Genomic DNA, 22,751 nt, shown 5'->3' on the forward strand with positions numbered 1-22,751 from the left:
CACCATTTTTTTTTTCAGAGGGGAATCTCACTCGAGTATAAGCCGAGGGTTTTTTTTTTCAGCACAAAAAATGTGCTGAAAAACTCGGCTTATACTCGAGTATATACAGTACTTATTTTTTCAATACACTTTTTACTTTAACTCAGAGCAGATTTTAAAAAATGGAAATGGTTTAAGTAAATAATCAACCTTGTCTAAATTAGAGCAGAAAATGTATTCAGAACTTTAAACTTTACAAAACTGTAAGATCACTACAGAAGTAACGTTTTGTAGCAGTTTTTCTCAATCTGTTGTTCATGGAATAAGTTCTATGAAAGTAATACAAGTATCTGCAATAGATCATCTACCTTTGTTTTGAGAGGCAATTCAACTAAGGTGGATGATTTTTCCCCACAAACCTCTCAGTGGACAATAGAGCCTGTAACATGGGTGAATTTGATGGATGTGGTGTTTGGCTTATATTCTCTTTATTTATTTTTGATATAGAAAGCCAATGTGATTAAATCTTTTGTCTTAAAAAATAAAAATCTAATATGCCCTTCTCTGGATTGTATAGAATCTATTCTCTGTACCCATACTTTGAGGACATATACATCCATACGTTTGGAGAATCTCAAAAAACAACAGGCAAAATGTTTTGAGGATCACTAGCTCTTTTATTTTTAAAAATCCAAGTGTACAGCTCCGGTACAGCGAACGTAACCTTCTTCCTTCTTAAAGTTCATCTGAACTATGTATCACAATGACAGGGCTCATGTTCTTTCAATTGTACAGTGCTTTTTTAAAAAAAAAGAAAAAAAAACAAAGTTTAAAATCACTTATGCAAGGATCCAAAAAGGTTTTGATGGGGATCTGTTGGTTTACAGAAAGAATTTATAGAAAAACAAAATTGACTACTAATTCCAACTGGAAACTACTATTTTTTTTTGCTAAATACATCTATATTATTTTTGTAGGAACATTTAGTTCTGTTTACCTGGCAGTAGGCCAGTTACGAGGAGGCCGTGAAGAAAAAGTGGCTTTGAAATACTTGATTCCTACCAGTCATCCTGTACGAATTGCTGCGGAGCTTCAGTGTCTTATAATAGCAGGGTATGTATGGAGATGGAAGTATACAGAGGTCTTACATTTCCACAAGGCTCACCATGGACTTCTTTGCATTTAAGTTACTTTGATTTATGCTTTTTATAGATATTTTACTTCTACTTTTTATAGTAGAAGTAAAAATAATTTTTACACACACACACACACAGATAGCCCTCAACTTATGACTCAATTAAACGCAAAATTTATAAGGCTAAGTGAGAAATTTGTCAAGTAGGTTTTGCCCCGTTTTATGACCTTCCTTGCTACATTTGTTAAGTGAATCACTGCAGTTGTTTAGCGAATCTGGCTTCCCCATTGATTTTGCTTGTCAGAAGGGCACAAAGGAGGATCGTATGAGTCCGGGACACGGCAACCGTCATAAAATGTAAGTCAATATGTATATCATGGGGATGCTGCAATGGTCATAAGTGTGAAAAATGCTCATAATTCATTTTTTTTCAATGCCATTGTAACTTTGAATGGTTGCTAAATGAACTGTTGTAAGTCAAAGACTACCTGTATATATATATAAATGGACCATGAAATAATATATAGGTACTGTATATATTATTTCATTTCATGTAGTGACTGTTGGGAATTACAACGGCATCAAAAAATGTGACTTCTGATCAGTTTTCACATTTAGGACCGTTGCAACATCCCCATGGTCACATAATCAGAATCCAGATCCTTGGCAACTTGCATGTATTTATTAAATTTGCACTGTCCCGGGGTCATATGGTCACCATTTGTAACCTTCCAACAAGCAAAGTTAGCAGGGGAAGCCAGATTTGCTTAACAGCTGCAGCAATGCACTTAACCACCATGACAAAAAGGTCATAAAATGGGGCAAAACTCACTTAACAACTACCTTGCTTACTAACAGAATTTGTAGGCTAAATTGTAATTAGTCAAACAATATTTACATTCTAATACTGAATAGTGGTAAGGTTGTAATATGCCCTAAAATTATTTAAAGAAATAAAATTGTCAAATAATATAACCTAAACTCTAGTACTCCAAGTCTCTCTCTCTCTCTCTTTCTCTTTCTCTTTCTCTTTCTTTCTCTCTCTCTCTCTCTCTCTCTCTCTCTTTCTCTTTCTCTCCCTCCCTCCCTCTCCTTCTCCCTCTCCCTCCCTCCATATATACATCTATAGATAGATAGATAGATAGATAGATAGATAGATAGATAGATAGATAGATGCAAAAAGAATTTAAATGATGTTTAATGTGCACTGTTTTCTTAATGTGCACAATTTTTTTGCAAGACATATTTTAGGGTGTTATATCTAGCCCTTTGAAAATATCTTCAACATATACAAGCATAGATCTGAACATTCTAAATCATCTTTATTGTGTATCTTAAATTTGTATCTCACTTCATGATTGCAAACATCATTAGGATTACAAAAGTAGTTTTTGAAAAATGACACCAGCCATTTTCATAAACTTGTTTTCTGTATGTCATCAACGGAAAGCTGTTAGTGTGAAATGATTTTCCTTAAAGAATACTGAAGTATTTGTTCAGAAAAGATCTGTGGAAACATGCTAACAATGCTATGTTCTCTCTTTGTGAGAGAACTTTTTTCCCTTTCGGTAGAGGACAAGATAATGTCATGGGAGTTAAATATTGTTTTAGAAAAAATGATCACGTGGTAATCGTTATGCCTTATCTGGAACATGAATCATTTTCGGTGAGTTCTAAATACTTTTTATTAAAAGAATTAAGAGAGTTTGATTGTGAGTGAATGCACACTTACTTATTACAACCTTTGTACAGGACATCTTGGATTCTCTCTCATTTGAAGAAGTAAGAAACTACATGTTTAACCTCTTGAAAGCTTTGAAGCGCATTCATCACTTTGGTATCGTTCATCGTGATGTCAAGCCCAGTAATTTCCTTTATAACAGGCAACTGCAACAGTAAGTCTGACCTACCTTGTATGCACTATGATCTTATAAGGTAGAGTGTATTAAATCTAGTAAGTTAATAATGTATTTAGTAAAAAATAATTGGATCACAAATGTCTTAACAAGGTCAAGAAAAATCAAGTATTTATGGTAGATGGGAGGAGATATATTGAAGTCATAGCCTGCCAGTTTGGTAAAATGATAAATTTGCAAATTAATTTTGCCACATTTAGCAGACTTGTTTATGCATAGTTTTTCAATTTATGATTCTCATTCTGTTATTAAATGTGATATAATATAAATGGTATTTCAATATCTGAATAGTATTAAACAAGGAAGAAGTGGTTAGATTCTGTTAATAGGAAAAGTCAGTATTATCATTAACTATATTTTTAATTGTCTTTAGATATGCCTTGGTTGACTTTGGCTTGGCACAAGGAACTCCTGAGACAAAAGTGGAACTTCTCAAAGTTATTCCATCCGAAACTCAGCAAAGGATTTCTGCATACAATAAACCGCCTCTAACTGTGGGAAGCCAAGTTACTTCCCCAACATCAAGGCAGCTCGTTCATCAACCAGCTACAAAAACAGCTAATAAAAGGCTTTCTTCCATTTCACAAACACAGATTAAACAAGGACACAAAAGAAAGGTTCTAGTTTCTTTTCTTTCTTTTTTTTCCCCATAATTTTGCTGGATGGATTTATTTAATAAGTAACTTTATCCAACAGGGGGAGATATAACACCAGAATAATATTTCATTCTATTTCAGAGTTTTTGTATTTCTGTGAAATATTGGAGGAACATCAGTATCAGATATCATAATCAAAATCGGATTTCGTTATTCTGAAATAATTATTCTTATATAATATATATTTTTTTTGAAAAAATACTTTATTAGTTTTACCTTTAAAAGAACAACACAACTACCAGTTATGTACAACAAAAAGACAAACAGGCCTTAGCATAGGCCAAGAGGGAAAGAGAGGAAAGCCTAAGAGAGGAAAAGGGGAAGAGTAAGGGAGGGGAATTCTTATATAATATTTTATGAGAAGGTTGTGTATTAATGGGTTCCAGATGGGTTACTACAGAATAAAAAAAAATCTGGGTCTGCTTCATTATATACCTCTTCATTTTTAAGTGTAACTGCTCCATGCATTACACTGAATGAATATGGGGTTTGTCTCAGCAGGTGGCAACACGTGACCAACCAAATATGGACTTGGAAACCAAGTTCCCATCTCACCTATGGTGAAGTGGTTAGGCTGTTATACTGATACTGGGGAGACCCAGGTTCTGATCCACCACAATCCCAGTAGCTTACTGAGTAACTTTGACCCACATTCAGTTTCTCAGCCGACCTACCTCGCAGATAGATTGATTGATTGGTTGGTTATATGTCATCAGGTCACAGATACTTTTCATGATGATCTGACTTTAGCTGGTCCTTCAGTTTTTCCATCATCACTATAACTGACTCTATTTACACTATTGCTGGCAGTTTCTCTGATTTTCCCAGCATGAGAGTTTGCTTCAGAGAAGCAGATGCTCACATAATGTCTCCAAAGTAAGATGAGCCTGCTCGTTTGTGCCTCTTTGGGATGATTTGTTCAGTTATACATTTGTTTCTTTTCTTGGCTCCATGGTTTTTCAGAAGTGCTAATGCTCGGAAGCATCAATACTAATTTGCTCTTGTTTCTTCAAAGTCTAATTTCCACTTCCATAGAGTGTTGCATGGAGTTCAGGGATCCCCAACCGGGCCACGAAAGTGGCAGGTAAGCATGTGCAGCTCCACTTGCATGACCAGCAGGTGAACGTGCACGCAATTCTATTGGTGCAGGTGATGGATGGGCGTTTATGCCCATTGCTTCTGCAAATAGAGCTGCACGTTTGCTCACCCACCACTTGCGCAGAACCATCCCCTCCCCCCTGCAGGTCCACAAAGCCAGAAATGTTGGGGACTGTTGCCGTAGCTTGTACAATTCTGATTTTTGTAGGTACAGGTGCATCATGGTATTTGAGTAATGTTTCCAAAACCTTGGTGATTGCTCTGCCAAATGCTAACTGTTGAGTGTTGCATGAAGCTTCTTTTACTGTTAATGGTGGATCCAAAAAGGCAAAAGCTATCCATTGTTCAGTACCTTCATTGTTAATTGTAAGGTTTGTTCTTCCTGTTGTTATTAGTTTGGTCACTGTAGTTAATTTTAGTCCAATTTCTCTACCGTGCTCCTTGATTTTTATTACTAGATCTTGCAGATCCTTTATATTTTTGACTTTAAGGATGATGTCATCAATAAAGCACATGTTATTCATGGTTCTTCCTGTTTTAAAACCATGCTAATTTTCCACTCTTTCACAGGGATGTTTTTATAAAATGGAAGGATGAAGCATTATGAGCTCCTGAGTAAAAACAGGATAATTGATAAACTACAGTGGTTTTAGTATCTGCTGATTAATTAAAGGATGCACTGCTAAGAATTAGAGGTAGAATCCTCATTGTCCTTTCTTGACTTCACAGGAGGATCCAGACTGTCATTGTGTTCAGCGTTCGATTTTTGGGGAGAAAAATTTCAACGTACGAAGCTCAGCATTTCAAGCCCGTTCCACAGTTAAGGTAAGCATTCTTAATCACAGATAAATGTAGTTCATATTCAGAGGAACAGTTTGTCTTTGGGAAACCACCGTTCATTTATTCATTCAATGACCAAAGTTATAGCGGTGTTGAAGAAATGTAGTTATGTCTAGTCCCCAAAATTACATCCGTTGCAGTTTTTCCCCCCCCAGTCACATGATCAATATTTAGGCATTAGGCAGCCCACCTGTACTTGCAAGTACAGGGGCGCTTCTGGTGGCCCTGTGCCACACCAACTAAGTGGTTGGGGTGGTGGAGAGTTTGCACTGGGGAACTGGTTGCAGCATGAGGTTTGTGGCAGTACTTTGTCGTGGTAGCAGTGCTAGTGGTGCTGGAGCTGAGTTACAGGCTGGGGAGGTTATAGTGGCTGGTCTTGATTGGTAAAGATCCAGGCGGTACTTTAGTCCTAGTGCCATCGCCACTGTGTACGGTAGCCAGAAGAGAAGAGATTGGGTGGGGTGGGGAGGAACATGGGTAGATGGAGTTCAAGAGAAGGGCTGGCAGGGACCAGGGTCAATCCTCAACTAATGGCCAGCTAGGATACAGTTAATACAACAAGGACTGCTGTGGTTGTTGTCACTCAATGATGCAGTCATGTGATGTCATGCTTTACCACTGCATAGCTTAATTCTGGTCCCAATTACTAACCAAGGACTACCTATAGGTTGACTCAGCCTTCCATCCTTCTGAGGTCGGTAAAATGAGGACTCAGATTGTTGGGGGCAATATGCTGACTTTGTAAACCACTTAAAGAAGGCTGCTAAGCACTGTGAAGCGGTATGTAAGTCTAAGTGCTATTGCTATTAGAAAACTTGAAGCCTGGACTGGTTGAGTTCTGCTAAGCAATTAGGGAATAGGAATGGCATTTTATTTGTAATATTTTGATCCATGTAATTTGATATGTTTTCTTGAGTAAGTTTTTATATTTAACTCTTTTCTTTAATAGTTGTGCATTCGTGCGGCAAACCATTTTCAGTCTCATGAAATAAATCAGTACTGTGTTTTGAGTATGCCTTGCATTAAAATGCAACTTTTATTTTACTGCTCATAAAGCAACCCAGGATAATGGATATTCCAGTCAGGAAACTGTCGGTGAAGAAGAAGGCAACTTCTGTTGTAAATAATGGTTTAGGCAAGAAAGCTGCCAGTGGTACCCCACCTCACTTGATCTGTGACTGTTACGCAAAAGATAGCGTCTGCACCGTTTGTCTTTCAAGGTAATCCATTTTTGATGCAGGAAAAAATATTCACTCTGTTGCCAGGCAGCATTATAACTATGGATACATTAGTGGATTTACTAAGCACATGCTACATTTAGAACCTTGAAATACAACAGTAGGAGAAAAAAATCAAACTCTTAGTTCACCCACATAATGTTATAATGGCGTAACACTTTTCGTACAAGAATTCTCAACACCAACAAAGACTTGAGCCCTTTCCAGTTCCATTTCTGCATTATAGCAGTGTCAGCTTGGGAGGATGTCAGATGCAGAATGCATAAGTATAGAAAAGTACATTTATTATTATACTCCTTATGTAAACTGATTTGGTTAGTATCAGTTAGATAGTTTGTACAAGTATCAAAACAGCAATCGTAGGCACAGAGCAGTAGAAAAAATAATGTCCAAAATCTATACGTTAAGCTTAAATGGATAGGTTCTTTAGAATCATAATGATAACCTTTTGCAATTCTACTCATGAGTACTATGTAAAGAAATATAAGTTGCATCTCTATCTATGTATGTATTCCTAATAAAGGAGAAGTAAACATTTGGGTTAATTTTAAAAATGTTGCAGCCAGAAAGCAAGATGTAGAACAACCTTCCTTAACATGGTGCCTCTGGATGTGATAGCTTCAATTTTTAGGCTTCCAAGTTGGGCTTTGATGTGCTGGCAGAGAATTCTGGAGTTGCAATCGCTGGAAATCTCTCCTATTATCTTGCTAGAAGTCTAATATCACCATATAAAAGTACATCCTAGATCAGGCCAGCACAATATACAGGTAACCTTGTGTGGCCTGCAGACCTTTGTAATTAAAAAAAAATAGTAAACTTACAGCAATCACAAAGGACATGCTATCAAATACCTCCAGCATTTCCACTGTTCCTCAAACTACATTATCATCATTCCAATAATTTCTTTGTGGCCCATGAGGATTTTTAATGTATCCATATGGTTTTTTGCCCTCAATGTGTAGAGCAGGCCTGATCTAGAAAGTACTTTGGTTATGGAACGTTCTAATCCAGGGGTCGCCAACCGGTGGGCCACGGCCCATTGGTGGGCTGTGAAAAATTTTTGGTGGGCCGCAGAGAAATCTCACCCCAGAGCACCCCCCCACAAAGCAATTAATCCAGGCTGCGCAAAAACACAAGGCTGCTCCGCCCACATGGCCCGTGAGAACCCTCCCCACCCACTCACTCCTTATCCGGCAAACTTGCCTGCTAAATTGCTATTTTTCTGACCATCAGCTGTTCTGCTGTGCCGGGAGATTTAGATTAGCTAGAAAGCAGGAAATGGTTGGATTTCTTGCTTTCTAGCTAATCTTTAGATCTTCGGCTCTTTTAAGCACAGCCAAATCTCCCTTAGGACTGAAGGTTCTATTATTCAGTGCAGACTCACAGCAAGCAAAATTCACATGACAAACTGAGCTAGCCGATGGCAGATAGATAGATCACTGAATGATTCTGTGAGCAACTCAATCTGCCTGCCTGCTTTGCCTGATTTTGGATAAAAGTTGCTCTTTTTTAATAAAAAATCCAACATTTACATACATGGTGTGTTGTGAGTTAATTTTGTGAGTTTGCTTGCTAGCAAATTTTATGTGACAGACTGAGCTAGCCAATTGCAGATAGATCTCTGAATGAATCTGTGATTCTGTGAGCAACTCAATCTGCCTGCCTGCTTTGCCTGATTTTGGGTAAAAGTTGCTCTTTTTTATATATATATATATAAAAATCAATATTTATATAAATACTGTATTTATAATATTTACATACAAGCCATGCCCAGCCAGTCACATGACCACCAAGCCACACCCACAAATTAGGCCACGCAAACAGAACTGGTTAGTGGTCCCTGGGATTTAAAATTATGAGTTTGGTGGTCCCTGAGGTGCAAAAGGTTAGCAACCCCTGTTCTAATCATATGCTATTACTTTCTAATGTTTTTTTCTATTTAACTCCAAGACGTCAGCAGGTTGCCCCAAGGGCAGGAACTCCTGGATTCAGAGCACCAGAAGTATTAACAAAGTGCCCTAATCAAACCACAGGTACAGTAAATTACACAAACTACTTAATCCATTAAAACTGTTAAAATGTTCTTTTATTAAAACTTATTACCTAAAAGAACTTTAGATAGAAACTATCCGAAATATTCACTGCAATGTTTCTATTTTAAACAAAGGGGGGGGAAAGTAGAAAATTCAAGTGATTTTAGTTTTGTGCTAATGTTTTAAAAGCCCTTCTGAATATGTAAGATTCATTAGCATGCTGGCTTAGAGCCAGCATAATTAACATAATATTCTTGCAGGCAGATTTTTTTAAAGTTTCCAACTGACAAAACTATTTAATATTTTAAGCAGATAGAAACTAGCTGTTAGATGAGGAACTTATGCATTTTGGGAATATTAATATTATCTCCACCTGTCTCTCAGAAAACCTCATCTAAATTGATGTTGTTTCAGTCAGAGTATCTGAATTCTATAATATGTTTTCTTATTTTAAAAAACTTGCTGCTGCTGAATCATTACGTCTATTGATATCTTTTACGATCAATACTTTTAGGATATGTTGCAATGAGACAGATAGTGAGGAGCCCAGGTTCCCTCTTGGGGAGAAAAAGTCATGCAAATTCAAGCTTATCAGAAACATTTTGCTTTGACTTAATTTTGAACTAATTCCTTCATTGATCTTTCCATGAGGGCTTGTTTTACCCTTTTCTTTTCATAAATTGCATCGAGTATTTATAAGATATTATTGCAGATCCTTTGTCCTTGCTTGGTTCTTCCTGAAGTTCATTTGGGGAAGATTATAAAATATGAAAAGCCAAAAGAAATCCCGGGAAGACAGCAGTCTTACATTGAACCATATAAATACTGCTTTCTATAATATGCTTTGACTCCTTAGATTTTTTTTTTTTAACCCTGGGAATGAATCAGAATAACTAGTCATTGTTACTAAAGTCTTGTTTCTATTTGCAGCAATTGACATGTGGTCTGCAGGAATTATATTTCTCTCCCTGTTGAGTGGTCGGTATCCATTTTACAGGGCTAGTGATGATTTAACAGCTTTGGCACAGATCATGACTATTCGTGGCTCCAGAGAAACCATTCAAGCTGCTAGAACATTTGGTATGCAGGTTTTGTCATTGTTTTTCTAACCTGTTTGTAACTAACTTCATTATTATTTATCTATATGTAGATAATTAGGATTATGTTCATGGATTTCTACACAACTTCAGATAAAATAGCCTTGGAATTCATTCATCTAAATGTCAGGACCAAATTCCTTAAATCATGTCAGGCTTCTAAATAATCCCATAGGAAACAAAACATACAAATCAAATCAGCAGCATCCAGTTTGTGAAATGAAAAAGCTGCAAGCAAATATGTGGCTAATTAATTCTAATTAATGTTACTGGCTCTGAATTATTCCTCCTTAGATCTGTATTCCTCTTTTATTCAATTTCTCCTTTCCCAGAATTGTAAATCAGACCTCTTTTTGCTGTATTTCTCAATAGCAGTACAGGGAGACCTCGACTTAACGACCACAATTGAGCCCCAAATTTCTGTTGCTAAGTGAAACATTTTTTATGTGAATTTTGCCCCATTTTACAACCTTTCCCACCACAGTTGTTAAGTGAATCATAGTAACATGGTTGCTAAGTGAATCTGGTTTCCCCATTGACTTTCCTTGTCAGAAGGTCGCAAAAGATGATCACAGAAGCCACAAAGTCATTAATATGAGTCACTCGACAAGTCTCAGAATTTTGATCACGTGACCATGGCGATGCTGCCATGGTTGTAAGTGTGAAAATGGTCACTTTTTTTCAGTGCTGTTGTAACTTTGAACAGTCACTAAATGAATTGTTGTAAGTTGAGGACTACTTGTATTCTCCACAGAAAGACTGGCAACAGAAGAACTTCAATTCCCACGATTGCTTCACCTGGATGAGCAATCCACCTCATTTTCCATTTTACCTACAGTGTTTAGTTGTTACCGGATAATCATCCAGAGATTTGTGCAAAGTACTTTGCACGAAGCATCAAACTTATCACAATAAAAGATCATGATGGGGAAATGTTTCTAAATCTCTTCAACAAAACCCTACTATGGCAGAATCAGCAATTCAGTTAACATTTGGCACTGTAGTAAAAATTAAACAGATAAAACAAAAGCCACCGTCTCAGTGCTGCTTTTGCTGCACTCCAAAGAGCCACAGGTGTTCAGTTTGAATACGCTTCAGATATGTGAGGATAACAATTTTTCACCAAATTAGAAGGTTTCTAGATTTCTCCCGTATCCATCAAAGCAACAACAAAAAGTACAAACTCACTGTTGATAGTAGCAGTTAAGTCTTTGTTTATATGTCTTGGGTATTGTGTCACCTTGTAGTGTCTTCTGCATCCCCAATATTAAGGGTTACTCAGTAGATACAGTCTTCTGCCTCTTCATAGAGTAGTGCAAAGTAGCTCAAAGATATTTTAAGCTTGAAACAGTTGATTTGAGAATTCCATACTGAGAACAAAACTTGCAGGTCTGACTTGTAAGTCAGGTGCAGAATAAAAACAGGCTGCTTTGTTTTGGCTGTGAAAAGACAACACATCCATTTCTAGCAACACAGCTTCAATGATTTCCAGTTGATGAGGTAAGTGCAGCCATGAATTGCAAAGTTGAGGCCTGGCTAAGTCAACTCTTGGCTGCTATATCTTCATAGTCATGCACAGTGGGACCAACATATGCAGGACAATCAACCCAGAATTTGACAGCATACTTATTTTTTCCAGAAATATGTATGATCAGGTGCGATGTGTTCGTTCCTTCTTTTCTTTCTTCCTTCCCCTCTCTGTGTGAAGATGTCTAGAGATATTGTCTCAGCCTGGGGCAATGCATTTGCACTATTGATTATATACCCATAGCTGTGTATCTTAATATTGCCAATGGATTCAATAAGAATTGTCTTAGCAATGCTTTGCTTTGCTGTTCTGTATTTCTTCGCAAAATAGCAGTATGGAAAATGAATTGCCTGTATGTCAAGTCCATACATGTAAAATTTGGAAGAGTGAAATCAGCGTTTCACTTTTAAAAACTTGGTTCCACTAAGGGACCAGCAGCTGCTACTAACTCTTTAATTGCAATGTTAGACAAGTGTTGCAGAAAATGGCTGTGCGTTCTGAAGAATCTTCTAACAAGTGCTTTTCATTTAGGTAAATCAATCCTGTGCAGCAAAGAAATCCCAGCACAGGATTTAAAGAAACTCTGTGAAAGGCTGAGGGGGAAAACTACCAGCTTTGACAACTCAGCAGGTGATGTACAGATGAACCCTTCTCAGGAATTTTCTTTATCAGTTGGAATAGGCAACGTGTCAGATTCTGCCCTTCAGGCATCCAAAAAGCACACGCAGTATCAAAAACAAAGCACTCATGAAGATGGTGGCAAAGAAAAGAAAACTATACAAAAGCCATCTGATCCCAAAGGATGGGACAGAGTTCCTAATAGTGCCTATGATCTCCTTGATAAACTATTGGACTTAAACCCTGCTACAAGAATGACTGCAAAGGATGCTCTGCAGCATTCCTTTTTCAGAAACGTGAAGCAATAAAAAGACCTTTGACACTCTATTGTGTGTGTGTTAAAGTATTATTAGAGTTGGTCGCTCTTTAAAATGAAACCAAAAATCTGAGAAATGTTATTTCCAGAGCAGTGTTGATCTAGATCTAGTTAAAGTAGTAAATATACTTCTGTTTTTCGGACAGGTTTTTAAAAAATTTCAAAGTGCATTTGATTGTTTCACCACTTTGTGATGCACTCAGAAATGGCAACATAAAATCTATATAATGGGACTGAAATCTGAGAAGGGTTCCTTTTTGCTATGTCCTTCGGTTTTAGCAATCCTATTATATCATGCAGCTTCCTAATAGTTGGTTTAAATTTGGCTGGGGGCAGATACAATAAATGAATTATTCTGGTAGGCAATGAGTTAATTATTTATATATTTTAGTTTCACAGATCTGGGGGGATTGATCATTATGATTTGTTACTTCTGCTACTTGTTGACAAATGCTTCCCTAGTTTGTTTTTAGCAGGAGAAAAGCAACATTCATTGTAAGATACATGTACATGTAGCTCCTCTGACAGCATTGCTGGTGGGGAATTCTGACAATTTAATCTTAATATAGTAGATGATGTATATTGGTAAAAGTGAACTTAAGGCATTGCTCAAGAATTTATATTTTATGAGGAGTATTGAAAACACTGACTCCGAGGACCTGGAACTTTTTCCCCTTAAGAGCATATAATATCATTTACTTTCTATTTCATATGCCTTTGGAACTGTTATCTTTTCATTGTATAGACTACAATATCTTTTTCTTGTAAAAACTATGTACAGATACAGCATTAGCTTATTGATTGGTATGTATCGCTGTGTTATAATTTTGTGATGAATTTATGGGAATGACCAAAATAAAATCATATTTTTTTATAAAAATAAAAGCCATCATATAAAATATAACAAATGCTTATTTGGAAAATTATGTCTGCAGACAAAAGATAGTATGTTCGTAATAAAAGTAATCTGTACAAATTACAAACATATCCCAGTCAAAGGGCTGCCTTAATTCTTGAAACCAATTTTCCAAGACAATAATAAGCTTGCAAGGTAGACATACTTTAGAATGAAATGGTATCCCTTCTAAGTTTTTTTTAAAAAAACATAAGATTGCAATGAATGTTCAATTATCTTGCCTCTAATATAAAAATGTGTTTTCTATACATAAGTCTAGGCTCTGCTAAGTAAGAATACATCTCTAATGCCCATGGAGAAAAATAACCTTGCATTAGAAGCATTCTGTAGTCAAGGAACCATGGCAAAACTAGAGTCAAATTTTACTGCACTGTGAAATGAAGAGGCATGCATATGCTTATTTTATTTTTTTAAAGGACTGCTTTTCCAATATCTCTGTTTGAATAAAGCTAGAAAGTTAGTTTTCTTAGATTTGTGTTCACTTTTTGGTATAGAATGAAAAAAATTTGTTCCCTAAATTGAAAAATAAAAGATTAATAACAGTCAATTTAGATGTGACTTTAGGATCAGGAAACTAAGGTTCAATTCCAGAATCAAGAGTGAAAGGGTACGGTCTTAACTCAAACTTATCCAATATGTCTCAATTTAACTTACTTTATAGGATTGCTGGGGGTAATACAATTAGTCTCAGTGGATACATACAAGATGGGATGTAAATCTAATTATGGGTATTCATTCATTCAATTTCTATAGCTGCCCATCTCAGTCAATTACTCTGGGCGGCTTACAATTCAGAAAATATATGACAGTCAAAATACTAAGAACATTTTAAAACAATACAAATAATAGCAACTTCCAAAATTAATATACACACCAGTCCAGAGCAGGGCTTCCCGGTCCAGATAAGGGCACAGCTAGTGCAGCATCTTAAGGTGTGCAAGGGCCCTTCGAGCCACAGCTACCACCCGCTACTCAAGCAGAAGCTGTAAATCCAGGATGCCCCGATTGCACACTGGGTCTGTCTAGGGTAGTGCAACTATCCAGAACCAAAGATGGAAGAACCTTGTCTGTCTCAGGAGAGTCTAAATCAGGGGTCTCAAACTCATGGCCCGTGGGCCAATTGTAGCCCGCAGGGACGATATCCTGTGGCCCCCACCGTGATATGAAAGTATAATATTAGTGCGGCCCACAGGGGGAATGGACCTCTGAAGGAAGTCCCGCCCACTGTTCCTTGTCGTGGCTTCTTCTCCACCCTGAACTTTAACAAGTCCAAGTACAGGTCCAGACTTACTGATGATCATCTTCAAGCCATACTGAGGGTCTCAAGTGCCTCCTCTCTCAAGCCAAATGTGGCTCAGATATGTGAGAGGAAGCGTTGTCAAGTCTCTGGCAGCAAGCATTAAGCTGGAGAAGCCATGTTCTGAGGAACTGTTCATGATCTTCATTCAATGTTCCATTCATGTGTTCAGGACAGTTCATGTATTGGAGAAATCATTAACTGTTGATGACATTTGAGGATATTTTTTTAACAACGTTTTTGTGGAATCCCTTATGCGCCCAGCCTCACCCAGACTCTGCCTCCAGCGGCCCCCAGGTAAATTGAGTTTGAGACCCCTGGTCTAAATACTCATAGCTGTTCCATCTTGCTTGGGTTAAGTCAGAGCCCATTTCATCCCATCCAACCCCCAACATCCCCCAGATACTAGGATAGGACATCCACAGCATCATTCAAAGGTCCTGGGATAGAGAGATCCCAAACGGATGGATCCACCTCACCCAACAACTTCATGTAAAAATTAAATAGAAAGGGAAAAAAGATCTCTCAGTCATCCCACAAAGTAGGGGCCATGGGCTAGATTTGCTTCCCTCTATCCCTCCAGTCAGTGGACTGGAACCGGCCCTGGAGGAAGGAGAAAAGCAGGAACAATTTCCGAAGCTAGCCCAAAAGGATGACAGTGATCAACAGTTCCATTTTCAAGCAGGAGTAGATAAATTAATTCAAGTAAAGCTTCCTTCAAGTTGAGCTCAGCTCTTCATTATTTTATGGACATATTTATGACACTCTCTTAGTAGCAATATGGAAATGGTTTGCCATTGCCTTCTACCGGATTATTTTGATTGTCCAGTCTAACCTACAGTCCTGAAATCTCTCCGCTATGAAGGCCAAATAATGCCTAGTTTCTGCCCAAAGTTATTCAGGTAATCCTACTTGCTGAGACCAATAACTATATTACTAGTACATTTTGAACAAGACCCATAGACTGAGAATCTTTGGCATAGTTCTGTCAGTATCTTCATTTGTCATCTTGCCCTAGTTAGATCTTTCAATGAATCTTCATGAAAATAGTCATAATCCTAAAACTATAAACTTCACTATCTGATGCAACAATGATGAATCAGGGCTAGAGAAACTCAGCTTCATAGTCATTCTTAGTCACAGAGATTCATTGAGTCACTTACCCTCAGTGGTGTGGTAAAATGAAGCATTTCTATGTAAGCTGCCTTGAGTTCTTAGAGGAAAGACAAGAAAATAATTCTAGCAAATAATTGTATGCAATATATTAATAAATTCATAGGCTGGATTGCCAGAGAGCTCTTATGTATATGTGTTAATACATGCTATCACCTGTAACGCTCTTCATAACACTTTCTGTTAAATTTAGAATCAAGTCTGCACCATCCTCCTTTCTATATAAATTCAGCTACAGAATAAATAATGGCACATAGCGGCAAAATAATTTGTGTATCAAGTGAAGTGATGGCATTTCTTTCATTTTTTGCAGCTTTTTGGCATCAACTCTTAGGGATAAATGTTTGCAGATGTCAGAATATTGATTGCAGAAAATCTTGAAACCCACAAATCCCGGGGGCCTAGGTCTTAGTAATTTCTGCTGTTTATGTAATTTCAGCACAGCACGTCACCGAGAAGTTATTTATCTAAAAGAACCGTGGCCAAATTTGGCAGGCAAAGCTGCTGAAATGCTTATGAAGGTACTACTTCCTTCGTTCTTTTGTGTTATGGTAATCATAAAATGTCAGCTAATATCCATTTTTCTGTCAGATTTAAAGTCTAGTGCAGGTGAGTGGAATGACCCTTTTCTTTTGGCAAAAGTAGTTCTAATTCAGTTGGTCAAATGTTTAGCAACGGCCTCTTTAATCTAGTTTTAGCTATCAATGGAAGAGAGAATATTTGTATCTTAAGGTTGAACTGTGGGGCCCTTAAAGCTCTCTGAGCTTGGTGGTTTTCTTGCAGATGTTTTATTACCAAACTAGATAATAACATCAGTGCTAGAAGGGAATGGGATTTGCTCTCTTTATATGCAAGTGGCTTGTTGGTGGGAGTGTTCTTGGTGGTTCCTTGATTAGGTTGTTGCTTACTGTTGTTTGTCTGACTTAGTAGTTCCAATCAAGAAGTAAATAATACCACAATCGAGGAACTGCCAGCTCAGACAAACAAATTTACAGTAAATAAATACCTAATCATAAGAATATTCCCACCAATACTGATAGGAAAAATACTAATATATAAAAAGAGCAAACTGTGCTCCTTTCTAGTACTGATGGTATTACCTTGCTGGGTAGTGAAATATCTGCAAGAAAGCAACCAAGCTCAGACAACCAAGCTCAGAGAGCACCAAGGACTCCATAGTTTTATCTATTTCTCATCCAAGAAGCATCTTCAGCCCTGACAGGAAAGTGGGGAATGGAAGGATTACATTTATATGGAATATAAATCCTTCCATTCTCCACTATCCTTTCCGAGCTGAAGAAGCTTCTTGGATGAGAAACGAAACATCTTCAAAAGAAAAAAACAAAAAAGGCCAGTTGCCTGCTGAAAAAGTACCTTTGGGATGATCAGGATCCCTAATTAAATTAATTAAGTCCTTCTTGATATGTTCTAAACAAAACATAGAATTCTTTATATAAACAGTAAAAACATGAACTGCTTTAACTTTTCCTTGCTCTTCCTAGAGCACCAGCCAAGCCTAGTATCCTTCATGTCTATTTACACCTCCTGAACATTATATTCTTATTGCATGCCTTATTTCAGATAGAGATGCAATTTATTTTCGCCACTTCATGCTGCATTGGTTTGCAGCCAGATGTTAATGTCCTGAATTGGGTATGCAAATCAAATTTATAACTGTACTTGGGTCAAGGAATATAAACACAGATGTTTATTGCATGGGACCCTACCAATGATGGGATTCAAAATTCTTTACTACTGGTTCTGTGGGTGTGGCTTGGTGGGTGTGGCAGGGGAAGGATACTGTAAAATCTCCAGCCAGAGGTGGTATTTGCCGGTTCTCTAAACCAGTGGCCCCCAACCTTTTTTGTACCACGGCCCGGTACAAAATGTAAAAAATGATTCATGGACCGGTACCGGCATCAGCACGCACGACCAAGGCAAGGCGAGCCGAGCGACTGGCCAGCCAGCCGTCCCCCGCTTCTCCCCGCCACCTTCAACTCCTCCTTTGTACCTTCTCGCGGTCGATGGGCTTTTCGGGCTCTTTCTTAATCTCCTCCTGAGTAACGCGAGACTCCACCGCCATCGGGACGGCTCTTCGTTCGAAGCCGCCCCCCCTCTTCGACGAAACGAAGGATTTCGAGGATTCCTTCAGCACCCAAACGCCGTTTTCCAATCGACAACCGACAAGCTCACCCGGAAGCACTTTCTCAAGTGCCGTCGAAATAAGATGGCGGCGCCCAAGCAAAATAGGCGGCCCGGTACAAAATGATCCACGGACCGGTACTGGGCCGGGGCCCGGTGGTTGGGGACCCCTGCTCTAAACTACTCAAAATTTTCACTACCAGTTCTCCAGAACTGGTCAGAACTGCTGAATACCACCTCTGGACCCTACCAGTGGTGGGATTCAAATTGTTTTACCACCGGTTCAGTGGGCATGGCTTGGTGGGCCTGCTTTGCCAAACACAGCACGCAGCTTTCCCCATACCAGCTGAGACCTGCAGCGCCAATCAGCTGAGAAAAAAGCATAGGGGCAGGTGGGAGGGCCAATATTTCCACTTTTCTTTTTCCTCTCAGCTGATAGTTGGAGGATTTTTTTCCTCCTCTCAGCTGATCCTCGGCTTTTTTTTTTACTACGGGTTCAGGTGAACCAGTCTGAACTGGTAGCATACCACCACTGGACCTTACCAAGTCTATGTTTGTTGCATGGGACCCTAATAAAGTAGAGGTGGTATTCAGCAGATTCTGACCAGTTCTGGAGAACCGGTAGCAGAAATTTTGAGTAGTTTAGAGAACTGGCAAATCCCACCTCTGACTGGAAATTTTACAGTATCCTTCCCCTGCCATGCCCACCAAGCCACGCCCACAGAACTGGTAGTAAAAAAAATTGAATCCCACCACTGCTATAAAGTCTATGTTCTAGATTGCCTGGATCATCACATTTTTAACTCAGAGGAGCTGCCATAAGAATTCTATGGAGCAATTAAAGAAGAAAATCTAGAACTACAAAGTGACAGGGGAGTGAATAAAAAAGTAACAGCCACAGAACGGCATAAAGAAGAGAATTGCATTCAAACACCTTCTCACAGTGCTCATCCTGCAACAGGGTTGAGGCCACAATGTGCCTGAATGAAAAGATTTTGTCTCCCAACTGAGGTGAAATGCTCAGCAGTGACTTGATTTAGTGGCCTCCATCGTTTATGTATTTATATTGTCTTTCAAATTATTATAAAGCGTGTATTATCTGACTTGTTCACCTTTCCTTCCCACTTTTTATTGAATACATTTTGGCTGCAAACATTTTGTCTTTTGATATTGTTTTATTTAATTGTCTACATTATATAGGTTTTGCTGTCTAGAGATTCTGGACTAATTCAATTTTCACAGAGCTTCAGGGTTGCTCTGACTATCCCAAATGATATTTATTTAGCCGGATGGGAAAGGCATTGAATTTGACCTCAGACCATCTCGCCTCTCGGTTCAATATTGGATTTCATAGTCCCTCCAAAAGCCAATTTGGACTTGAAGCAGGGCATGCTGACCACAGATCCTGCCATTTACTTAGATGAACTTTCACCCCAACAACTTACCAAATAAGCATTTGGAGTGTGTTAAGCTGAAGAGCTTTATAGTTTCTGTTTTGCTGGAAAGTAAATTAATCCGGGAATATAAATTTAATGAATAAATGAGCCCAGTAAAAGAGACAAATAGCGGGCTGTTATGGAAGTTTTGTAAGATACAATACAGACCTTGTCTGAAATCACTTAAAGAATTTAGGTTTCATATGTGGGATGATGCTACAGAGCATAATGTAACCCAGATTTTCATCTGGAGACCAGGGGATTGGTAGTTGGAGATGGAGAGTTTCTTTTCCCTTTGTTCCTTATTAATCTAGAATCCTGAGTTAGCCCACTGTCTGTTTCAAAAGTGAACCAGCACAAAAATGGCACTATTAGGGTGCATCTGAGAAGTTTGATCTTCTACTTTCAAAGCTCTGCAATCTTCTGCTACAGCTACAGAACTAGGTGGATCGGATGCAATTTGGAAGTTCTTCCACTCTATACTTCCAGTGGTCGTTTTTTTCAAAAGCCTAATTTTCTCTCCAAACACCTGCTAACTATGGGAATCTTGCATTTTTCTTTAAAACGTTTTTTTAATGACTATCACTGCTTGAGATTTTGTAATTCTGTCTCCACTGGGGTATTTTGTTTGTAAAACCCGCTTTGGGATCAAATCTTGGAATGGTTTCAAACCACAGGTCTTAAGAATATCCCTGGCTGTTCTAACTCTTGGAAAGTTTCAAATGGCAAGTGTAGTCCTGTGTAATTTGTGGATGAAACATATCGTTTTCTTTCGTATCATAAAAGAGCACAACAAAAGAACTCTGAAAGTCCCTAATATTTGGGAACATAGCTTGGCACCTTTTGATATTTAATGTCTTTGGCCAATTCTCATTGTAGTTCAATTTGTTTTAATCTTACTAAAATGCAGGACTTTACAGAACTACCCAAAGAGGTACTTTTTCCCCCTTACATACATATATTCTCTTTTTGGAATGTGGCTCATGATTATAATGTTTATGTTGAAAAGGAAGTAAAATTGCAAAAGAGGTTAGGACGAGGTGCAGTGAATAAGAAGAAAATGATTTCCTCAAATAAAAGACTAATAACACACAATCCAAAGATCACTGAAGATTTCTCCTCGAATGGGGCAAAACGTTTGCAACCAAATTGCCAAGTTCAGAGTTCAAACCAACAACATAATTTACCAACCCGAGCTACTAATATTCAAAGATATTTCAGACTATTAACAATTTGTTTACAGTTGCTTGATTATATGCCATTACAGTATATCCCCATTCTATTTTATCCAGCCTCTGCAACAGATTAGGCTGAAAGTGAATAACATTCAAAGACCACCCAGTAGATTTCACGGCTTAATGAAGGCAGAAGAGCAAACACAAACACTTAAGGGCTGTTTTACAATATGACAATATATCATTTTACCTATTTTGCTGATTAGGAAAATTAAGGTATGTGTGCTGTAACCAGCCAGTCTGTGGAAAAATGGAAACACTCAAGATCTTCTGCTGGCAATTATTTTTTTTTTAAACAATGGGCTTGGTCTTTTATTGTATCCGTTTCTTATTTTTCCACTTTCTTTGGCCCTTTCTTCATTCTTTGCATCATAAGTTTCCAATCTCTTTAGCTGTCCCCCTCATATGAAACTTGCTCATTGCTTTTTGTTTGTCCCTTGCAGGCTGGTCTCATTGACTCAGTCTTAAGTTCTGAATTCTCAAGTCAGAATATCAGAATAATTTTTTTTTTGGGGGGATGAATTTAGGACCTTTTACCAAGAACAAAAGGTAATCATGTGAGAAATATAGAGAGAAAGAAAAAGGAACTGGTTAAGGGCCTGCAGAATAAATCTATTTATTCTGAAGTCAGCTCCAGTGAATTTACTGGGTTTATTGCCTCATAAATTTGCATCAAATTGTAGCCTCAAAAGACATGTTTCTTCTTTATTTCTTCCACCAACCTGCCTGGCTTTAAAGAAGTAATTGCATACTGGAGGGGATACATTTTTAAAAATCCCTTTTGGCCTATATCAGTGGTTCCCAAAGTTTTTAAGTCCACCACCCCCTTGGTGCTACAAACGCATCTTCGGTGCCCCCCACCCAGGGCTGGGATTCAAATTTCTGTGGGTGTGGCCTAATTTGAGGGCATGGCTTGTTAGTCACATGACTGGGTGGGTGTGGCTTGCTGGTCATGTGACTGGCTGGCGTGGCTTACTGGCTGGGTGTGGCTTGCTGGTCACATGACCGGGTAGGTGTGGTTTGGTGGTCATGTGACTGGATGGGCATGGCCAGGTGACTGGCAAACCAAAAACAAGTGGTCCTCACTTAATGGCCGATTGTTTAGCAAGTGTTCTAATTTATGACTGGCCTCCCCAGAGCTACTTGACGTGTTTTTGACAGCCATGCACACACATACACACACACACTCCCTTCTAACCCTTCTGGAGCAGGTCATTGGACTAGAATCGGCAAAGCATCTCCGATTCTAGTAGTGAATAAAATCTAATCAGAGTTGCTTTGCCGATTCTTGTTGATTTATTTTATTTTTATTTCTTTATTTTATGTTGCTGAATTGCATTGACATTGTGCACAGCCCAGAAGCTTTTGTGATTCTTTGCAGCAAAAATTACCAACCTCTGGCTTTGCTCTACTTTTCAAACATGCCGCCACTGTCGTGTTCTAGGTGCCGGTCCCGCAGGTCCACCCCATTGAGCCTGTTCCCCTGGAGGGACCTGCCCAAGCAAGTCCGAGTGAAGTGGTGCACCAAGTCAATGGGGTGAGCCTGAGAGAGGGAAAGAGAGAGAGAGAAAAGAAAGAGAGAGAGACAGAAAGAAGAAAAGAAAGAGAAAAGGGAAAGAAAGAAAAAAGGGACAGAAAGAAAGAGGGGGGATGGAAGGAAGGGACAGAAAGAAAAAGAAATAAAGGAGGGAGGAAGGGAGGAGAAAGATGATGAGATATCTATTCTAGTCCAATCACTTGCTCCAGTAGAGTTAGAAGGGAGTGTGTGTTTATATGTGTTCTCCTTGTAATTTACCAGTACATTTTGGTTTTGCCTTCTTCAGAATTGGCACTGTAATACATTGGGGAAAAGTAATTTTTTAGGGTGGAGATCTGGTCCAATGGATCCTGTTTAAAGCCTCAACAAAATGTGAGAGCTTCCTGATAATCTTGACCATGTTTCATCCACAAAACCTTTAATAGAAGCCAAAGATGTTTCAATGTGGAAAAGGACCTCCGTCTAAACTAAGCCTCATTTCAATCTGATGCATCAGGTCTCTCTCTCTCTCTCTCTCTCTCTCCCTCCCTCCCTCCCTCCCAGACTGGCTTTGCTCTACTT

At 38.5% G+C, this 22,751-nt stretch overlaps 1 protein-coding gene across 8 annotated transcripts in view; it reads left to right on the plus strand.

Moving 5' to 3' along the window:
• The window catches only part of CDC7 (cell division cycle 7), a 28,993-nt gene extending 9,931 nt beyond the window's left edge, over positions 1 to 19,062 (plus strand). For 4 of the 8 annotated variants that reach the window (XM_087960601.1, XM_087960604.1, XM_087960605.1 and 1 more), the window contains 9 exons: positions 957 to 1,092; positions 2,687 to 2,780; positions 2,867 to 3,009; positions 3,404 to 3,647; positions 5,514 to 5,609; positions 6,681 to 6,844; positions 8,813 to 8,895; positions 9,826 to 9,975; positions 12,052 to 12,463. In XM_087960601.1, coding sequence (XP_087816727.1) covers positions 957 to 1,092; positions 2,687 to 2,780; positions 2,867 to 3,009; positions 3,404 to 3,647; positions 5,514 to 5,609; positions 6,681 to 6,844; positions 8,813 to 8,895; positions 9,826 to 9,975; positions 12,052 to 12,446 — 1,505 coding nt within the window. In that variant the 3' untranslated portion in view covers positions 12,447 to 12,463. Of the gene's footprint in view, positions 1 to 956; positions 1,093 to 2,686; positions 2,781 to 2,866; positions 3,010 to 3,403; positions 3,648 to 5,513; positions 5,610 to 6,680; positions 6,845 to 8,812; positions 8,896 to 9,825; positions 9,976 to 12,051; positions 12,464 to 16,279; positions 16,548 to 18,760 lie in introns of those variants that run through there. The other 4 variants (XR_015748644.1, XM_087960606.1, XM_087960603.1 and 1 more) reach the window with 4 other exon arrangements.
• Positions 19,063 to 22,751: the final 3,689 nt, after the last annotated feature.

This window comes from Notechis scutatus, chromosome 3 (genome assembly GCF_049901735.1).
Source record: "Notechis scutatus isolate UNSWTSFEM ecotype Mainland chromosome 3, rNotScu1.2, whole genome shotgun sequence".
NCBI lineage: Eukaryota > Metazoa > Chordata > Lepidosauria > Squamata > Elapidae > Notechis > Notechis scutatus.